This window comes from Podarcis erhardii (assembly GCF_964252035.2).
Source record: "Podarcis erhardii genome assembly, chromosome: 11".
Lineage (NCBI taxonomy): Eukaryota > Metazoa > Chordata > Lepidosauria > Squamata > Lacertidae > Podarcis > Podarcis erhardii.
The window spans coordinates 5,826,213-5,846,931 of record NC_138501.1 but is presented as its reverse complement, the minus strand read 5'-3'; the positions used below and the strand labels follow the sequence as shown (position 1 = coordinate 5,846,931).

At 42.1% G+C, this 20,719-nt stretch overlaps 1 protein-coding gene across 2 annotated transcripts in view; it reads left to right on the top strand.

The window, feature by feature from the left end:
• LOC309352479 (transducin-like enhancer protein 1) overlaps positions 1–16,424 on the top strand; it is a 75,908-nt gene extending 59,484 nt beyond the window's left edge. For both annotated transcript variants that reach the window (XM_081880977.1, XM_081880976.1), the window contains exons 15-20: positions 4,495–4,744; positions 7,006–7,253; positions 13,343–13,490; positions 14,267–14,417; positions 15,096–15,172; positions 15,783–16,424. In XM_081880977.1, the coding sequence (XP_081737103.1) occupies positions 4,495–4,744; positions 7,006–7,253; positions 13,343–13,490; positions 14,267–14,417; positions 15,096–15,172; positions 15,783–15,890 (982 nt within the window). In that variant the 3' untranslated portion in view covers positions 15,891–16,424. The remainder of the gene's footprint in view (positions 1–4,494; positions 4,745–7,005; positions 7,254–13,342; positions 13,491–14,266; positions 14,418–15,095; positions 15,173–15,782) is intronic.
• Positions 16,425–20,719: the final 4,295 nt, after the last annotated feature.

Here is a 20,719-nt window from a genome sequence, read left to right as displayed (position 1 = left end):
GGGATGGATATAAGCATAATACTGATAAATAGGGGGAAAACAAAATAAAAAGTCTTATATCTGGCAATATCCTGATTTTGGATTGGATTGAATGGAACACAGGCTTGCAAAGACATGCACCTAATTGGGTGGGGAGGCTCCTGCTAGCTCTGCCCCAATGCTGGGGCACTTCCAGGGTGTTTCTGAGGGACTTGGATTGACGAGAGTTAAATCCCCAAGAAACAAAATCAACATGGAGGTTCAGAGGGGTTCCCTGGTACTCCCATTGAAATTCTCCACTCCTGGAGACAGGAATGGGGCATAGAGGTGATTGTGATTGGCTGTGCCGCCCAGAGATGTGATTGGCCAGCACAGGAGATGAAGCATGTCCAGAGTGTCTTGTAATGTGAGGTACTGTATCAAATATGAATGTACAGAACAGAGAGGCTTTGAGGCTTTAGGGTGGGCAGTGCCCCTCTTGCCCTAATGGACCAGGATAATTTGTTGTGATTGTTTAAATTGCATGCTTGCAAAATGTCAGGTGCTGAAAGACTAAAACCAACAGCAATATGAAGCTAAGGACCTTTGGTGTCCTGAACAGTTCAATAACCCAGTGGCTGTTATTGTTTGGCCCATGTTTCTTAGAATTTATTTAAAAACAATACTCCATAATACCTAGTTCTACTCCCCTCCCCTCTCTTTCTCTCTTTCTCTTTGTTGGACGCAGCTTCCATCTTAGCCTGTGCGTACTATATAAATAGACAAGATAAACTTTGAAAATCCTAGGTGCTGAGCTGATCTCCTTTCATTATTTGCCTTTGAAACGAGGCTGACGCTACGCCTGATCACCCCAAGGCAGCGGGATGCCTTCAGTTACCCATAGCAACTTTCTGATGGCATATCCTTATCTGTGATAGATAAGTCTATTGAAAATTTCTGGTGTAGGAGTACAGATAATGCACCGTCTGCCACAGATTCATATTGACAGCAGGAGAGTTTTCAGCTTCAGTCTGAAAAGCTTGCTTCTTTCAGGCACACAAATCGAGATGTCACATTGAATTTATTTTGTAAATGGGATGCAGCGTCCTTGCTGTGTATCCTTTTCTTAGTAGGGGGGAGATTTCCATTCCCCTCCCAAACAAATAACTGCAACTCCCTCCGTGTCTCAGCTGACTGGTGCTCTATTATTTCATACCCGGAGCAAGTTGTGTGTTGCCTTATGTTTGGGTTTGTTTTAAAGCCTTGTGTGCTAGTTCTGTCTTTCCTGAAAATAGCATTTTTCTACAGGCTGATGACAATTAGAATAGAATTGGTTGCTGGTTTTTAAAAAAGAAATCAGCCTCTTAGGAACACACTCTTGTTTTCCATTCTGCTGCTATTGAAAGAACTCCCTCTGGACCACCTGCTTCCTGTTTCTCTTCTACCACCTGACAACATGTTAACAGAATGTAAGGCCCACAATTTTTTTTTTTAAATAGCCTGGCCCTTGTTAAAGGCTACTTGTCTTTAAAATCCTGAGGTTGACTTTTGGGCATTAATGATGTATGCAAATGCTAGAAGCATGGGGCTCATGCTTGCTGTGCTGATGTATAGCATTAACATCCAAACATACTGTAAGCTTCTTTTCAAAAATATAGTCTCCTTTCTACTGCTTGCCATTTTATATAGTAATCCTTGTACACAGTGAAACTTCCAAGTCATCATGTATAAAACGGTAAAGGTAAAAAGTCAGCATGCATAGGATAAGAGTTGTAGTAGCTTTGGTCAATTGTAAACTGACCTAAAAAGTTAGGTGTCCTTTTGTACAGTGGTGTGGGGTTTCTGGAGAAAATTTGAACCGGAAAAATTTGCAGTACAAATTAGGTTAATTTGCATAGTATTCTTTGCATGGAACATGTACAGTTCACATTAGAAAAGTTACTGATGTCCTAGAGAGTGCTCTAATTTAGCGTGTTTATTTTACTTTTATTTAGTAAGCAAAGCTAAAAACTTTGAAACTGTTCAAGCTTGCCTTGCATTCAATTTTCAGTATTTATTACTAATGAACATGGAAAATTAAAACACTTACATTTTTTCCAGCTCATATCACTGCTCTTTTGTTCTTTGAGGTTGTTGTTGTTGTTTAGTTGTTTAGTCGTGTCCGACTCTTTGTGACCCCATGGACCAGAGCACGCCAGGCACTCCTGTCTTCCACTGCCTCCCGCAGTTTGGTCAGAGTCATGTTTGTGGCTTCGAGAACACTGTCCAACCATCTTGTCCTCTGTCGTCCCCTTCTCCTTGTGCCCTCAATCTTTCCCAACATCAGGGTCTTCTCCAGGGAGTCTTCTCTTATCATGAGGTGGCCAAAGTATTGAAGCCTCAGCTTCATGATCTGTCCTTCCAGTGACCACTCAGGGCTGATTTCCTTAAGAATGGATAGGTTTGATCTTCTTGCAGTCCATGGGACTCTCAAGAGTCTCCTCCAGCACCAGAATTCAAAAGCATCAATTATTCAGCGATCAGCCTTCTTTATGGTCCAGCTCTCACTTCTATACATCACTACTGGGAAAACCATGGCTTTAACTATACGGACCTTTGTTGGCAAGGTGATGTCTCTGCTTTTCAAGATGCTGTCTAGGTTTGCTATCGCCTTTCTCCCAAGGAGCAGGCGTCTTTTAATTTTGTGACTGCTGTCACCATCTGCAGTGATCATGGAGCCCAAGAAAGTAAAATTGCTCACTGCCTCCATTTCTTCCCCTTCTATTTGCCAGGAGGTGATGGGCCCAGTGGCCATGATCTTCGTTTTTTTGATGTTGAGCTTCAGACCATATTTTGCGCTCTCCTCTTTCACCCTCATTAAAAGGTTCTTTAATTCCTCTTCACTTTCTGCCATCAAGGTTGTATCATCTGCATATCTGAGGTTGTTGATATTTCTTCCGGCGATCTTAATTCCGGCTTGGGATTCATCCAGCCCAGCCTTGCCCAGCCTTTCGCATGATGAAGTTCTTTGAGGTACTACTTCCCAAATTATTTTTCATGCAAGAGATCCCAGACTGCCTTTTAGACATCAAGGCTGTAGCCACTTTTCTTTCCAAAAGAGTTTTCTTCTAAACTTCTAGTTTATTTCCATCTTTCCGTCTAGTTTTAGTTGTGGTTTATTCTGGTGCAGCCTTTTGTAATTTCACCTCCATACAAAGTAGTAATCAGTGTGATCTCACAGCTTCCTAACTTGTGCATATCTGGATAGTGAAAATGGTATATGGTCATGCTGATCTTCCGATATAACAATATTGGGCTAATGAACCATAGTTTATTAGTGTGACCCCACACACCATAGACTGAGAATGAGATTTGTGCTCAGGCACTCTATCTTCACTCCCTCTCTTCTCATCCTTTTATGTGCCCAGCTTCAGTGCCACTGTGGAGGAGGGAGTGCATAGCCCACCACTCCTTCTGTTTAATAGGCCATGGATTAAACTGCAATTGTTAGGTCTGAATGGGGCCAATATGTCTTACTTGACCAGGTAGTTCAAAAGTCTTCAGGCAGTGTGTTGAGAGAGGGAAACTAATTTCGGTTATATGTTGATGGTGATAGGTCCCTGGCTGAGTTTCCCCTTTAAAAAAAAAAAGGGGGGGGGAGCGCAGACTAACTAAATTGCATAATCAATATTTTACGCCCTACAGAGAATCTAGCAAATGGGTAACTAGCAGTAAGTAAAAGTACGAGGTGGATGAGGAGAGCACTTTATTTCCTATTTTACTTCCCTTGGTTCATGTGATGTGCTTCGGGCCTCTAAGCAAGTGAATGCATTGATTCCTCCCTCTCTCCCTTGAATAGCCATGCCTTCCTATAAATCATCTAGTGTTGGCATCTGCTGTGAATCACTGAATGGCCAAGGACCTTTTTCAGGGGGCAGGGGAGATGTTGTAGGGCCACAATAAGTAATCTTTAAGCACTGAAGCCATTATTCAATCTACCTGATCACAAGAGCATGGGAAGCTGCCTTCTACTGCCTCAAACCACTAGTCCATCTAGCTCAGTGTTGTTTACACAGATTGACAGAGCCTCTCCAGGGCTTCAGGCAAGGTACATTCCCAGCCCTACCTAGAGATGCCAGAGGTTGAGCCCAGGGATCTTCTGCATGCCAGGCAGATGCTGTACCTTGGAAGGTCAGGACAGCATTTCTCCAGATAAATTTAGGCATCTGTTCATGTTGATTTGCGTTTTGCACTCAGGAATTGATATGTGTGAATTGCTGGGGGAGGCAAGGAACTAAAAATACATTTTCACTTTGCAAATACAACATTGCATCAAAACTGTGCCCACGTGGCTATTTCCCAAGCCAGGTGGCAGTTGTGTGGAAAGAAGGCACGTCACCGGCATTGCACAAGTGGTGAGCTTTCTTTGAGCTGCTCCACAACATCTACTCTGCTTGCAAGTGTGAACTGGTACACAGTTATGACTTAGTAACTGAAATAGGCCAGCTATGTGACCTGGGGCTTCCCCTCCCACCTTCTTCTTTTCATCCCAAACAGAGCATACTCATTTCACGTTACTGCAGATGGTCAGATGCAGCCAGTTCCTTTCCCCCCAGATGCTCTCATTGGACCCGGAATACCGCGTCATGCTCGCCAGATCAACACCTTGAATCACGGGGAAGTAGTGTGTGCCGTCACCATCAGCAACCCAACGAGGCACGTGTACACTGGTGGGAAGGGATGTGTCAAAGTCTGGGATATCAGCCAGCCTGGCAACAAGAGTCCTGTTTCTCAGCTGGACTGTCTGGTAAGTTTATCCTATAGAAACTGGAGTCCAGTATTGAAATATAGGAACCTGGTGAATTTAACTAGCTAACATCTGAACCCCCTAAAACAGCATTTCTCAACCCGTGGGTCCACAGATGTTGTTGAACTACAACTCCCATCACTTCTAGCTAGCAAGGCCAGAGCTCAGGGATGATGGGAGTTGTAGTCCAACAACCTCTGGGGACCCGCAGGTTGAGAACCACTGCCCTAAAAGGATCCCTAAATAGAAAATGAAAGTTAAATGTTTTAAACAGTAAGTAATAAAAGCTAAACAATGGAGCTGTAGAGAAACCAAGGCAAGGATCAAATACCTGTTAGGCCCTGAACCTTGCTTTCTTAGTTGGAGCTCAGAGAGGTAAGGGTGGGTGTATAAACAAGCCTACTGAAGAAACATAAAATTTACATTTATTGTTTCACCCACTCTGGCCTTTGGCCCTGCCCAGGTAGCCCCCTGAAGTTTCCCCCGAAGAGCAAGCAGTTTCAGGCAAAGAAAGGTTCCCTATCTCTGCTTTGCTTTTACATGGGAATGGCAGATAGAACTGGTTTCTTGCTCACAAGCCTTGCAAGAACCAGTGCCCATCTTCTACAGCTGCTTCATTTTCCCTTGTTGATTTTGGCACCCATTTTGCAGCCTTTACAATTTTGTACCCCCAGAAAGCAGGCAGTGAAGAAGTGAAACTCTTATGGGGCAGCAAATCCAGAGTTTAACTTTGATTGTGTTAAGGATTGCTCAGGCTGATCTTAGGTGAACTGTTTGCCAGATGTAAAATGGTGATGGAGTGGCTTAACAAATGTGGCATTTGTACCAAATACTTAACTTTTATCGTTAATATTTTAGGAACCTTTCATAAGGTTGATAAATATATTATAAAAAGGCCTTACTCTCAAGGTGCATTTTGGAACACTATTGTGTTGGAGGCTCCATGGTTGAAGACTGTTCTTCCTCTTTGCATGCTGTTCTGGAGCTTCTCCTGATTATTATTTTTTTTTTGGGGGGGGGGTTGCACAGGGGAAGGGGGAAACAGCCCTAGTGGGAGTCTTTGCATGGGCTTCTGCTAACAGAACCAGAGAGTTGAACCTGAAGCTCTATGAAAACAGTAATGTTGATGGTAGTTTTTAATCGGTGTGTTCAAGCCAAGTCCTATACTTACTGTCCCCTTAATGTGTCTTTTTCTACTGCCACAATGTTACCTGACACCAAATATCTATGTCAGAAAAGAACAGTCTCTTGCCATGACAGAATTTGGCTCTGTTGAATTAAGAGAAGTGTAGCACAAAGAAACACAAAAATAATTGCTTTCTCCTTACTAGCACTGCATGATTTGTTACTAGTTTTATCCTCTTGGCTGCTTCAGAATTTTTACCACTCTTAATGTGACTACTGAAAATGAGCATAATGACAACTGCTGCATTTATGGACTAAAACCTGAAATAGCTGGAGCCTGGGGTTTTCCATTCCTTGAGTCCCCCACCCCAAGCTTTTCAGCAACAGGTGTTCTTAGGAACTTGGGATATTAATTATCAAAGAGAGCTTCCGTAACCACTGGGGGCACACTGATTTTGTCCAAAGTGATTTCTTTAGCACTGCACCACACTGTTAGAAAACAAACAAACACTTATCTTGGATCGGGTTCTTTTTGCTATACTTAGTGTGCAATAAGATGCCAGAATTGCCATTGCTCATATTGAAAACAATATAAAGAGTTATGCTTTCAAGAGAGAAATTCACTGAATTTTCTTAACTGCTGTCTCTGCTTAGTTGTGAACAGTAGAAGACAGGACTAGCAGTGACATGTGTGGGTTGGAAATTATATGTCCTGTTCAGATGATTGTGCAGAGCTACATAAACCATGGTTTATGAAGGGGGTGCGGAGTGTTCGCGAAAATCCTGCTTTGTATTAAGCTGGAGTTCTCCTTCTGAGCTGAAGGATGATATGATCCTGGCTTATTACCCTGGTTTGTGTTAGCTGACAACATTAACTCAGAGTTCCTTGGCTAGGACATAACAGGGAGCTCTGACTTAATAAAAAACAAGACCTTCATGCCAAAGCCAGTGCAGGGTGAAAGGAAGAGTGCTCAGCCCTGAAGCTAATGCAACTTTGAATGATTGTCCATGCCAGGCCAGTGAGGTTCAGCTTCAGAACTTACAGTGCTTAAAGTCTGGCTATCGGATGAAAACATTACCATTGGCATTATTGCAGAGAATGTATATTAATGTCATTGAGATTTGTACCTCCACAGAACAGAGATAACTACATTCGATCATGTAAATTGCTCCCCGACGGATGCACCCTGATTGTTGGCGGGGAAGCCAGCACGTTATCCATTTGGGACCTGGCAGCTCCAACTCCGCGTATAAAAGCAGAGTTGACGTCCTCGGCTCCTGCCTGCTATGCTCTGGCAATCAGCCCTGATTCCAAGGTCTGCTTCTCCTGCTGTAGCGATGGGAACATTGCAGTCTGGGATCTGCACAATCAGACATTGGTCAGGTTAGTTGCTGCTTTTCAGCCAATTTCCTTCCATTTTTTCCCCTTTTGTATGTGCAGTTACCATGCAGCAGTATTACACTGTCATGACTGAAAGTGCTAAATTGCCTAAATTAGCAGTTCAGAGTGGGCTGGCCATTGGGGCAAATCGGCAAGATTTTCCTAAGAGATCTATGAAATTTGTCTGGGTTTGGAGACAAATCGGGTTTTGTTCTTCTTGTTGTTGTTCCTGTTGCCCTACCCATTCCTTCTGTTGGATCCCACCATCACCGCCACTGTCATCAACCACTTGTATTCTGCTCCATTTCAGTTGAACTGAGCTCATAAGACAGACAGGGCAGTTGTAGCCTTTCAGGGAGGAACTAGTGCACTAGAGATGTCCTGAGGCCATCAAATGCCAAGAACTCTACCAAATACACCCATTGTGGCTACAGAAGCCTATCATAGCCAGAAAAGTGGTTTGGGGGAAAGGGCAGCCAGCAGAGATGGAAGAAATGCCACTGCCCCTTCAATGACTCCAGAGGTCAGCAGACATAAAATTCTAATTACTTCCAGCAATCAGGAGGCTGTGCTTCTGAATCTCCCTTTGTACGGCAACTAGCAAGCCAGGAAGGGTCCTGTCGCGATGCCCTCCTTTCTTGTTTTCCTTGCTCCTAGCTCAGAAGTTTGTACATGTGCTTAGCCATTTTCCTTGCTGAATCAGTTCACACTTTTCCCCTCATCTGTAAACGTGTTTGAAACAAAATACATGTATCTTCAAGCTGCCCTTCGCAGGGTTGTGTGTATTCTACAATTCAATGAGAGCTCTGGAAAGCTGCACGATTTGGATATGGATGGAGAATTCAGCCTCCAGGGAACCTTGGTTTTCTTTTGTTTGTTTACATAACCAGATTCTAGCACTTGTGGCTGTGAGTGTATACTCAAAAGTGTGTGAATAATGCACACTGAAACCCAGAAGCCTGAAAAATGCCTGAACAAGATTCTCAACAGCAGAGGAATGGGCTCAATGCTCCCCATGCCTATCAAAATAATTATGCAAACTAGCAAAAATGGTAGAATAAATGATGCAGCATTTCTTCATTTGCATAATTTGTTGAGAATTGAGATTTTCTTGGTGCAAAATTTAGATTACCTTTGGCCTCAAATCCTTCTGTGTTTTAGTGCCAAGTGTGCAGTGCAGTACCTTTTCCCCTCGACTATACCCACATTCCACAAACCGCTCTTCCAGATTTCCAGAGCATGGAAAAAGCCTAGTTATGTGTGTGGTGGCAGCATGACCAGTCACATTCAGGATACAAACTCATGGGAGATTTGGAAAGATCTACCATGTTTCGAGCAGTCACTCACTTAGCTCGGATTTAGATAATGTTGTTTATTTACATGTAGTCACAAATCAACATCTCTAGCTTTCAAAAAAACAGACAAAAACCCCAAAACTGGCTGCTTGCCATCTTTGCTTCCTCAAAGCACAGCAGGTGTGCTCTGCAGACCCCTCTGAAAATGCTGAATGGCCAGAATATTAATAGCTCATTTTCAGGTTATCTGGTTGCCCTCAATTGCTTTTGGCATAGCATGCATCAGGGGAAAAGAACAACAAAAAAAGTCCTTTGGTTTGTCTGCAAATAATGAGAGACTGAATAATTTCCAATTGAATTTGCTTCCATAAGGGACAGTTGACAATGTTATAGTGAAATTATGGCACTCCCTGCCCTGCTATTTCTCCCCTATTTCTATTATATGCAAATTATGGGCTGCTCCTTTATCACTTTTGTTGTCTTCTAATGGGCTCTTTCAGGTTGCGTTCCTCCCATCTGACCTTTTTTAAGTTACCTGCCTGGTGCACCTAAATACCTTTGCCTATTTCTACTTACTGCTCTACCACCCATATCCTTTCTTGGTTCCCCTCCTGGACATTATGCCACTTCCTGTTCCATGTTCCTGAGTGCGACCCACAACACTCATCTGCTTCAGCCCTGCCAGCTAGCTACATTCCTGCTCTGAATCACTGAGACATTCCTGGTGTACTGTTTTGCTATTTGAAAAATAATAATCATGAAATATGTTGAGAATTTAAAATGACTCCTTTTAAAATCCAGTTAAGTAAGGTAGGAAACACATACTAAAGTACTGACTTTGGCTATAGGAAATCAACCCTTTTTTTAGTCAATAAAATGATGCATTTTGAGAGCTCTGATCCCTTAAGAATGCACGTAGCTCCAGTGAGCTGTGTACTGCTGGCATCTGCTAATAGCTGAGCTCAAGCCATCTTTCAACATGGTCATTTCTACTTCAGAACTCTTTCAGAAACTATTCCAGTTCCTCTGGTGTGAATTCAAGGATATAAGTCTTACACTGTCCAGCTGGATATCTTTGAAAAAGGCCTCAGCATTTCTGCTGTAGGTAGAAGCCAGCTAACCGAAACTTGGTGGCTTGCAGCTTCTGTCTCTTGGCATTAAGTACCTTTTGCCGCCAGTAACCAGTATTTTTTAAAACAACAACAACACCCGTTTAATGCTTATACTAATGTTGAGCTATCCTAAAGCTATTGGCAGTATAGGTACAAATGCACAAGGCAGCTTTTAAATCTTCTATTTAACTAAAAGATAAATAAAAATTAGAAATTAGCTCACAAATCCTGTGTGTTCTTTTCCTAGTATATTTTTGGCAGCTAATCAGCCTTCTCTCACCAGCCCCCCAGAGGCTAAGTGACTTTTCTTTTCGAAGTCTCTAACACTTCCAGGTTTGGAAGGTAGGGAGTGTGATTAACATAATGTCCACATAAGTAATTTCCTTTCAGGCCTTCAGGATTAAAGAATGAATGTGTACGCACACCTCAATGTGAATGTCTTGGCAAGGCAGTGACTTTTAACTGCTCAAAATAGCTTTATAATATGACAGTGTTTGGTGGACCACAAGACCAACTTTTCATACATCTCAGCTCAATTGGCAGCAGCCCACAATAAATCTCAGCAAGCACAGCCGACATTTGCACCTGTCTTGATACTAATGAGTGGCTATTTAAAGCATCAGAGTTTGGCTACTTAGCATTTCTGGACACTTACAGGCTGAATGAGTCATCTTAATTATGAACGGGGCTGTGTGAACATGGCACTTAAAGAAAATGTCAAAATTCTACAGCAAGGTAGTTCAAAATGCAAGTAAATCCAAAACTTGCCACCTCTGTCGCCTTTATACAAATCAAGCAGCTTTCCATGCCTCCACTTATTTCCTCCCCCCCACCCCCTGGCTTTTTGCTAGTAATGGAAAAGGGCAAAGAGCTTTTCAGGGTACTGAAATCCTAAATCCTGACTCCTGGAAACTGTGATCAGCTGAATATCTTGCTTCTAAAACTACAACGAAGCACTCCCTTGCTAAGATGTATACTCAGTGTTAGTTCATTTTCTTTATTTAAAAAATGCTTATATTATCCGGATGGCGATTATATGCCTAATTGCAGTTTCTGCTTGTGTGTGATCCATGAGGTGTTGTGGAGTGGCCCATGAGAGGAATTCTGCCTTGTGTCTAAAGAGCAACACATTTGCTCTTGATATCTATGTTTGTCTTAGCTTTGCTCTCCGCAATACATAATTGTGCACCAACTGGTTTTCAGTCTTTCTTTACTGTGCTAATTGCATAGTGGACCAGACCTTTTCAGTAAGTGAACGTTGTTGTCAGACAGTGAGGCTTGTTCACTGGAAGGATAAATCACAGCATTACACAATAACTTTATAAATGTTACTTTCGAGAACAGAGAAAAGAGGTGCGAAAAGCACACTGTTCAAGACTCCCATATATTTAACTTTGGAATGGTCAGACACACGAGCCTTGCCAAATTGACTTTTAAGATGCATGGAGATAAAAGCAATGTCTGAAATGACTTCCAGGAGTGGCTTTGTAGTTCTTTCTGCTCACATCCCCTGTTGTTTGAACAGTCCTACACGTACTTGCACTTTCTAGGAAGAGGTGTGCAAGTGCTGTGCCAAGTTAGTGGCACACATAGATCATGATGAACTTCCTTCATACTGACCTCTAATGCCACTATAGGACCACAATCATATTGTGTTAGTTGGCTGAGTTCATGCAAGAGAAGATAGATAGATGGAGCTTTCTTGGACAATAATCCAAGGTAATTGTTGGATGGTGAGCTCTAGATAGAGAACAACTGGGCATTTTTATGTATGTATCAATGTATGTCTTTTGAAAACCTACCATGCCTTTCATTGGACCACATGTGTAAGTTACGTATCATAAAAACTAAAACTAAACCATCAGATTAATTCATAAATCAATGGGAGCAGCTAAAACACCACAGTTAAAATGTCCATCTTATAGCTGCAGAGCAGATCTGATACTTCCAGCCTGAACCTACAGCATAGCAACCAGCAGAAGCATGAGCACATAAAGGGACATTTATATCTTTAAAAGACTTTTGCCTACTCTTCATTGTAAATACAGTTCTAGAGAGAGGGTTGCAGTTTAAAATACAAGTTCATGAACACAGCACAACAAAGATGGTGAACCTGTTGCCCTCCATAGCTTGTTGGACTCCAGTGCCCATCAGCCCCATCCAGCATAGCCATTGTGGTTGAGAAAAAGGGGAGTTATAGTTCACCAATCCTTGTAAGGCCACACATTCCACATCCCTGTAATAAAATTATGATTTAAGAAAGCCAGGTCCATCCTGGCACTAAACCCCAACAAAGGACTGGGCAAATAGCTTCGATTGTCATCAGAATCTCAGTAAGGACAGTGCCAGTGGTATCTCAAGAGGGTAGAGAGTTCCAAAGCTAAGGCATCACCATAAAAAAGGCTCTCTCTTGCATTGCCACACAGCAAGTCTCAGCTAGAAGTGGCACTGCCAAGAAAGGGAACCGATCTCTTTCTTGAGAGGGTGCCCAACTACACCTCTGAAGGGAGGGCATTTCACAGAAGACACCACAGTGTTCAAGCACTCTGCATATTTAGGTCCTAGCTCACACAGGGCTTTCTAAGTAACCACATGTCTATACTAGACATGGAGAAAGCTTGGGGTAGGCTGGCTCACCTGTCATTTACCTGAGCAAAGGAGGCAGCATAATTTCCTAATGTGGGCTTCTGGAATAAAGAGCTTCTGCTTACTCTCTTGTTGCAGACCTTGTGACTGGAGCAGCTTAGTTCTTGCCAGGCTTCCTGAGCAATAAGTATTGGTTGCCAATTTGTTGTGGTTCACTTCTTGCCCTTGCTTGTGTTGGTAAAAAAACAGAGAAAATAAAAGGAGAGCATGAGCTGATAACTCCTTGAATTTTCAGACCAACGACTCCAGACATGCCATGTTGATTCATAGGGTGTCCCATGGTAGTCGTTCTGCGACTTCCTCTTTTGCTTTTAAAGCATGAAGCTGAAGCTAATTGCTGATGGTAAAAGGCAGGCAGGCGCCTTAGAACATTCCAGTTTAGGGATTAAGGAAGGCTCGAGCTGACTCTTTGTTACCAAGAGTAGGGATTTCCAAATGCCGAGATTTAAAATGTAAAACATTGTTGAATAATGATGGCTGCTCATGACCTGTTTGCTACCAAGGGCATCATTTTGCAGGCTCAGCCAGCACAAGTAAAAAGATTAGGTTTATTGGATCCCTTCCTGCATGTGTTTATGTAGCTGAAGTATTTTTTTTTTTTTTAATGCTCTTGATTCACAGCTTAAACAAAGTCTATAAATAACTGCCTGCCTCTGTTGAGGCAATTTGTCCTCTGTACTTTGAGTTTAGCCTAGGAGCCTGTTAAGTTTTTTTTTTATTTCCAGGTGTCGTCATCGTGAATTACATTTCAGTTTTTCAAACTGTCAACTTACCTTTTCCAAAATCTCTGCTAATGTTCACTTAGTTCCTGTTTAGACGATTAGTGGCACATTCCATGTGCTTTGGCACCTGCAAAATAGTTTTTTGTGTAGTGTGGTATTTTATGTCAAGTTGGGGTGGGCGAGCAGTGTTGCTGCTTGCCACACATCAGGTGATGTGGAGGAGATGACACACAGAGAGAGTCCAAAACTAACAACACAACAGTGTTTACCTTGAGTTCTGGCAGGAAATCATTATTCAGTCTGGTTTGTTTTATCAGGCAATTCCAGGGCCACACAGATGGAGCCAGCTGTATTGACATTTCTAATGATGGTACCAAGCTCTGGACGGGAGGCCTGGACAACACTGTGAGATCCTGGGACTTGAGAGAAGGGCGGCAGCTACAGCAGCATGACTTCACATCCCAGGTGCCTAGTATTCCTTACTGCAAATTTCAGGCACTGACTGGTGTACTGAACAACTTCCATCTTATCTTGGTTATTAACTTCAGAGTGAAGTCGGAGTATTAATGCTAGCAAAATTATTAGCACCACATCTGCTTTTATTATTCACATAGGCTTCTGGTATAGTCTCAGGCTGCTTTCAGCCAAAGCATTTACTGTGGAGCAAAGCTGTTATTGTTAATGAAGCATCCAATGGGGTAATCCGACAGCTTTGGAATAAAACGGTATCTTAAAACACTGGACTCTGCTAAGAATGCAGTTTGGCATTTTTGCTGGGGGTGGGGTGGTGAAAGCAAAGGAGGTGGAAATGCCCCGGAACACTTGACAGAGCATGTGTGCCATTGCTTCACATAATGCAAAATTAGCATGCACCCTTCTTATTTAATAAACAATCAGTGCTGCCATTTGGACTCAAATAATGATTTCTTGTTCTAAAAGAGATGCAAAATGACTTGTGATGGCACAGTCAGAAATAAGTCCTATTGAATTTAATGGGGCTTACTCCCAGGTAGGCGGTTTATGATTGCAGCCCTAGTTTATTGTCTCTTGTTTCCTTCCTTTCTTATAATAATAATAATAATAATAATAATTTATTATTTGTACCCCGCCCATCTGGCTGGGTTTCCCCAGCCACTCTGGGCGGCTTCCATAAAAACCAGAAATACACTAAAATATCACAGATTAAAAACTTCCCTGAACAGGAAGAAAAATAAAGGGTTCTTTCTCTCTCTCTCTTAAAGATTTTTTCCCTTGGCTACTGCCCCACTGGTGAATGGCTGGCTGTGGGAATGGAGAGCAGTAATGTGGAAGTGCTGCATGTAAATAAGCCAGACAAATACCAGCTTCATCTGCATGAGAGCTGTGTGCTGTCACTCAAGTTTGCTTATTGCGGTAAGTTGGAAGAAGAACGGCTCGAAGTCACCAGTATTACTACAAGCCAATCACACCTGAGCTGAATGTCTCAGGGCAAGGCACCTGAATGTTCCATTTATTTTGGTTTAACAGCTGGAAAATAAAGGTAACACCCTATTACCAGCTCCCCCAGGAGGTTAGTGAGAGGTAGCTCATGCCTATAAAGTCGCAATATCATCAAAGCAGCTTTCATACGCAGCTGGTGGCCCATAGTTTGCTTAGGTTGTGAGGCTATAGAATGTTGGAATATCAAGAGTTTTGAATGATGCCCATTGCTTTACTGAGCTAGTTATGCCTTTTTAGTTAAATCATTTATATAAATCCACAAAGGTGGATCTGTCCTGGATGAGGAGAGCTTGGGGATGCCCTGCGGCTGATTTCAGGCACTCTGTGTTGGTTAACCATGCATCAAATGCTTGTCAAAATGACAGGCCGCTGAATTTAGTAGGCTACTATACTGGTTTTCTGTAAAGTGACTTTGTGCAATCTTTCACAGCCTACCGCCCGCCCCCACCTGCAAAGCTGTTAACATGGGGAACATTTTAGGCATATGGTAAAAGTGCTTTTAGATACAAGAGAATATGAAAAAAAAAATACGCAAGTGTGCCTGTTGGTGTCAATTATTTGACTGTGTTTTCATTGATGGTCCCATTACAGGCAAATGGTTTGTAAGTACTGGAAAAGACAACCTCCTAAATGCCTGGAGAACCCCATATGGTGCAAGCATATTCCAGGTAAGAAGAACAGCATATCGATGAAAGGGATTTGAACCTCGTGGTGGTGGGTGAGGTGTAAGAACAAAGATATTATTACCAGTCTTAACATTTGTGTCTCGCACTTTCACCAAAGAGCTCAGGGAAGTGGACAAGGGGTTACAGTGGTGCCCCGCAAGACGAACGCCTCGCAAGACGGAAAACCCGCTAGACGAAAGGGTTTTCCGTTGTGGAGGCGCTTCGCAAAACGAATTTCCCTATGGGCTTGCTTCGCAAGACGAAAATGTCTTGCGAGTTCCTGCGGGGTTTTTTCCCTCCCCCCCCTTTTCCTAAGCCCTAAGCCGCTTATCAGCTGATCCGCTAAAAGCCGCTAAACCGCTAATAGCGCTAATCCGCTAAGCTGTCAATGGGCTTGCTTCTCAAGACGAAAAAACCGCTATACGAAGAGCCTCACGGAACAGATTAATTTCGTCTTGCGAGGCACCACTGTATCCTGTTCTGTGCATGTATCTTAACACAAGTGACTTTTTAAACCAGAACTTGGTATGTTCTAGGAAAGAATAAACAAGAGGGACACACCGACACTCATACTGCGTACATTTATACTATAACTCTGTTCTTTTTCTTCTAGTCCAAAGAGTCATCTTCTGTACTTAGTTGTGATATCTCCGTGGATGATAAATACATAGTTACCGGCTCCGGAGACAAGAAAGCCACTGTCTATGAAGTTATCTACTGAGAAATTGTGTTGGAGACATAACGAGTTGAACTGGGCCAAAACATTCTTAATGTGTAGACATAGAAAGATTTTACCTTTCTTAATTAAAAAAAAGAAAAAAAAGAGGAAGAACTTGATTTCCACAATGTCACACAAAGCTATTCAACATGTATTAAACAGAAGGCACCATTTTGGTATCCAGCTCCTGGATTGATGTGAAGCAAGAAGGCAAAATGGATTAATGTAGCATAGTTTTGATGGATTTTAAAAGCAGAGTCTGCTGAAGATTGTTGAAGCCTTTGGGTTGGTTCCCCCCCCCCTCTTTATGACCTCATAAAAATCATGCTCATTGCTTGAATATGCGGGATTATGTTTCAGCACTTGCAATTCCACCTGCATTCTTGTCTTGTGTAGAGCAGTGATATCTTGGATAAACTTGTTTCCTGGTTTTGCCTCTTGGGATATGGGTTTTTGTATTTTTTGTTGAAGATCAAACATTTGTATAAATTGTAAATATATTTGGTTTAATACAGTAAAGGCTTTAGTATCAATAAATGGTCTCTTTTTTCTCTCTCTACCCCAATGCCCCTTAAGTCGTTTTTTAAAAAAAATCATTTTATGGTCTAAATTTTGTAACAAGCTAGAGTAGAGTTTTTGCAATATTTGATAAGGTCTTTCTAGGGTGCATCAAATACTAGTCCTAACAAGAGAAGATCCATTGAAATTCAGAGGCATGACAAATTTGAGTCCATTAATTTCAGCACATCTCCTTTGAGTAAAACTTAGTTGGATACAACACTGTGCTGAGCTCTGAGGCTTATTTTACTAAAAGCAGTTTTCTTCAAACAGATTGGATTCAGAATTCACATTTGTACTGCAGAAAACAGAAAAGCAATAACTTTTACATTCAGAAAATAATCTCATTTTAAATTTTGAGGAATTGTTTATTCAAAATGTTTGTAAGTGAATGTTTAAGGATTGAAATGCTATGGTAAACAAGCTTGTGGTTCGTATCCCATGGCAGTTTGCTACTTTGCAGCAAAAAACCCCAAAAAGAAGCCCAAGGCAACCCCTTCTGGGCCATTCCATTGCTTTCAAGGAAAGAAACAGAGTCAAGGGCTTAGGGAAGAATTACATTATTTTCCAAGTGCAGGTTATCTGCTTTTATGAAAGTGGTACAGGTTTGCAGTCTTAGAAAGTGAAGGAATTCTTTATGCTTTTGAAGGTTAGCTTCATTGGGCATTTGCCTACTGGTTTGCTTGCTGGTGCGTTGGCCAGCTTCTCGACATTGATGCAAAAGTGTCACCTGGAAGCCAAATCAACACAACATTGGCTTAACTACAGACACAGCTTCCCATTTGGAAACAGATTTCCTTTCTTGCATCTAGTGCCTAAAGAGACATTAGTTTTCTTTTCAATTTATATGCTCATTCTACCGAATCTATTTTATAGCAGTATGGAATGGTAGTAGCCCTAATATATAGAACTCTGATTTCAGAATGTAAAATGTTAACTATTCTCAATAGCCTCATTTGATGGCCTTTAAAATTAGTATTGTTTTCTACCTATCGGCACATATCAGATGTGCAGCTATATGAACATGGGTGGATGAGCAGGTGTGGTTGTAGCATTTGGTTCTGGGGTATAGGCTCCAACATTATGCTTTTTAACCATTCAAAGCCCTGTCATGTATCGTATCAAGAGTATTTCTAATGGCTTAATCCATTTGGATCATCTTTCTCCCATCACCCTACTGTTCTTGGACTTCATGGTTTCTTCACTTTTCAGAAAGTTTTGCAAACCAAGGTGCTTAAAGGCTTAGAAGAGAGTCATTGGTGTGTGTTTTGTAAGTGTGATGTCTCTGGCTCTCAGGATAAATAAAGCAGGAATGTGCATATATACAGAACCCTATTTTTCCAGAAATTGGGAAAGCATATGGCTGCTGGTGAGTACCTAGGCAGATAAAGTGAATATATAGAGTGCCCAATTTGCATAATTCATAATTCTGTTGCAGAATTTGGGTTTCTTGTAGCATTACAAATTGTCACAGAATTCCATATGTTCTTACTTTGATCTTTCAGCAGCACTTTATTTTGATGGCTTGGTCCAGAAAGATACCGTTATGAGGCTTAGCATAATATGCAATGAACTGGCTATCCTTTTTTTTTTTTAAAAAAAAAATCTTCTGTCTATCACATTCTCAGATGAGTTTGTGTACATGCTGTCTGACCCTCCTGAAGTAGATTCACAGCAACCACTAATAGTTGACACCAGGAGGCTGATTCTCCTCTGTAATTTTCAGTTTAAGGCTAAAACTTTCCCCATTTTCCTTGTAGCGTAGAGACTGCTGGTAGTATTATGCTTTTTTTGCATCACGTAGATAAACACTAGTTACCTAGCTGTTTCCAGGTACAATTTACAGTACTGGTCTTGACCTATAAAACCCTCGGTGGCTTGAGACCAGAGTATACCAAGAATTTCCTTTACCTCTACAAAGTTGCCCAGACACCATGATCCACTTTACACAGTTCTCCACTGTCTGATATTTGGCAGGTGACACAAGAGATTGGAATTTAGAGCAGTCTCCTCTGAGAGGTCTGCCTGGATTCTCACCTTTCAGAGGACAGGGAAGGCTGTTAGATTTCAGTGAGCTTTTAAAAGGTGCTGTTTTTAATCTGTGGCTGTTTCTGACTTGAGTAGCTTTTGGTTTTTATTGCTGGGGTGTTTATTGCTTTATTTGTATCTTTTTATTGATTGTTAGCTGCCTTGATGAGGTGTCATAAAAACCTAGGGTAGAAATACTGTAAATAAATAAAATAATTGCCATGAAACAGAGATGCACACATAACAGAGTGACCTGTTACTTTAATCATGTTTTGTTAAATGTTGGTGTACCTGATTGGCACCAGAATCTCCAATAGTACCAGCCACCTGTTAGGCAGGAATGGGGAAGCTCCAGTCGTGGGGCTAAAAGCATCCATACCCTGCCTGGGCCTGCTTTTCACCATCCTCTTGCCATTTTACCAGGCAGGAATGCATCTCTGAACTGTGATACCCTACCTCTCACTAGCCTGGATGGAGAGGTGTATATTTCTGATCATCCCCATCATTGCTAAGTGGCCCCTGAAAGGTTATCATGAGTGAATGCAGCCTTTAGGCTGACAAATCGGGTCCTCCCTTAAATAGGGCACGTATTGCAGTGAGACCTGGAAACCGACACCCTGTGTTGTGCATGGGTACGATTGGTCAGCCACAAAACCCGATTGGTAGGTCCCTCGTAGCTGGGTGCAATCTGGCCAATGGGATGCAGTCCAAACAGTTCAAGGGACCTATTTATACCCATGCACATGACCCACAGCTTCCTCTTTCGGCGCGCGCATTCGGAACACCCGCCCACCTCTCCCTACTTTTAGGGCTTTGCGCTTGAGCTTGCTATGCTGTCGTGTGTCGTCTGTCGTTGGGACTGGGGCATGGCAGGAATTTTCCCCACTTGGCTGATTGGCTGTTGCCATTTGGGTTTTGCCTGCCGCATAGCAAATCGTTACAACTTGTAAGGTTGTGGATAGGCTCTGGTTCAGGTGATAGGGATGGGAGAACACTCGCCATCCCTATGTGAAGGGTATTCTGTTAAAGGAATCCAGGGACTCGATGGTTTGGTCAACCCCTGTGAGGGGGTTGTGCCCGTGCCTGAGTCCAGGGGGACATTTGGATGGCGGAGGTAGCCCGTTCCCGGCTTTCTGCTTATCCAGGTGTTCACCCTTGATTGACCTGTGCTGGAACCCTGAGCCAGCACTACCTGCATGGCAGGGAGCTAGTCGAACCAGAGCCTATGCAACCAGTCACTTTCTGTAATCAATAAAGTTGTGGCCTAAATTCTGCCAAAATCCAAAACCAAAATTCGAGTCAAGTGTGAATTTATTTAAGGGGGTGGTTTCTGGGTCTGAACACACAAATGTTCCCTACCCCTGTATTAGGGCAACTGTTTTTAGTATGTGTCCTCTCTTCCTATGATCAATGTGCATTATCAAATGACAGTTATGCACACATGAAGTGGGTGCAGCTCTGGGTTATGCTTATGGTATTCCAATATGGAGAGGTATCCCATCCCAATTCCAAAGAAATTGGGGGGATAGAAATAGTAAGCTGTTATCAACCTTCCTAAGTAAGGGGTGTGATCAACTTTATTTCATTTAAAAAACAACTGAGAATGTACTATGGCTGAAGATAATAGATTGTTTCACAACTTAATTACTGAATTGATTGTGTCTGAGCTTTCAATGTGCTCGCAAGGCCAGTTTACACGAGATGGATTGCCTACTTTGAACTCTGTCTTGTATAGAAAACTCTGTGATCACAGGCATGTTCATTTTGCTGTATGTGAGCTTGATCTTGTAGGAAGCAGGCCTTTTAGACACAGAGGCTGAAGATGGTAGCTTTGCAACGGGAAGTAGTAAGCCCTTGTACTCCTTCAAAGATTGTGCTTAATGACAAGAAAAAAAATTAGCAAGCAGTCTGAGAAGGTCACAGTGGGAAGTTAACCCATAACATGGAAAACTACAAAATCACTTGTTACATCCCAGGGAGTGGGCTTAATTTGTTTAAAATCAAATCCATCTGTTCATTTCACACGCTTTGTTCCACTTCCTTGCAGCAATCCACAGCGGAGTACTCTGTTACTTTAAAAATTGGCTGCAATTATGATAAGCTAATAACTCTTATTTTTTGGTTAACTGCATCAAGATATTTTGGATAACTTCCAAGCTTCCCCTTAATTTTTCTGAATTATCCAATTTATCTATTGGCCCAAGTATTCACTGCAAAGCTAGGTTTAAAATTAATGTACTATTTTA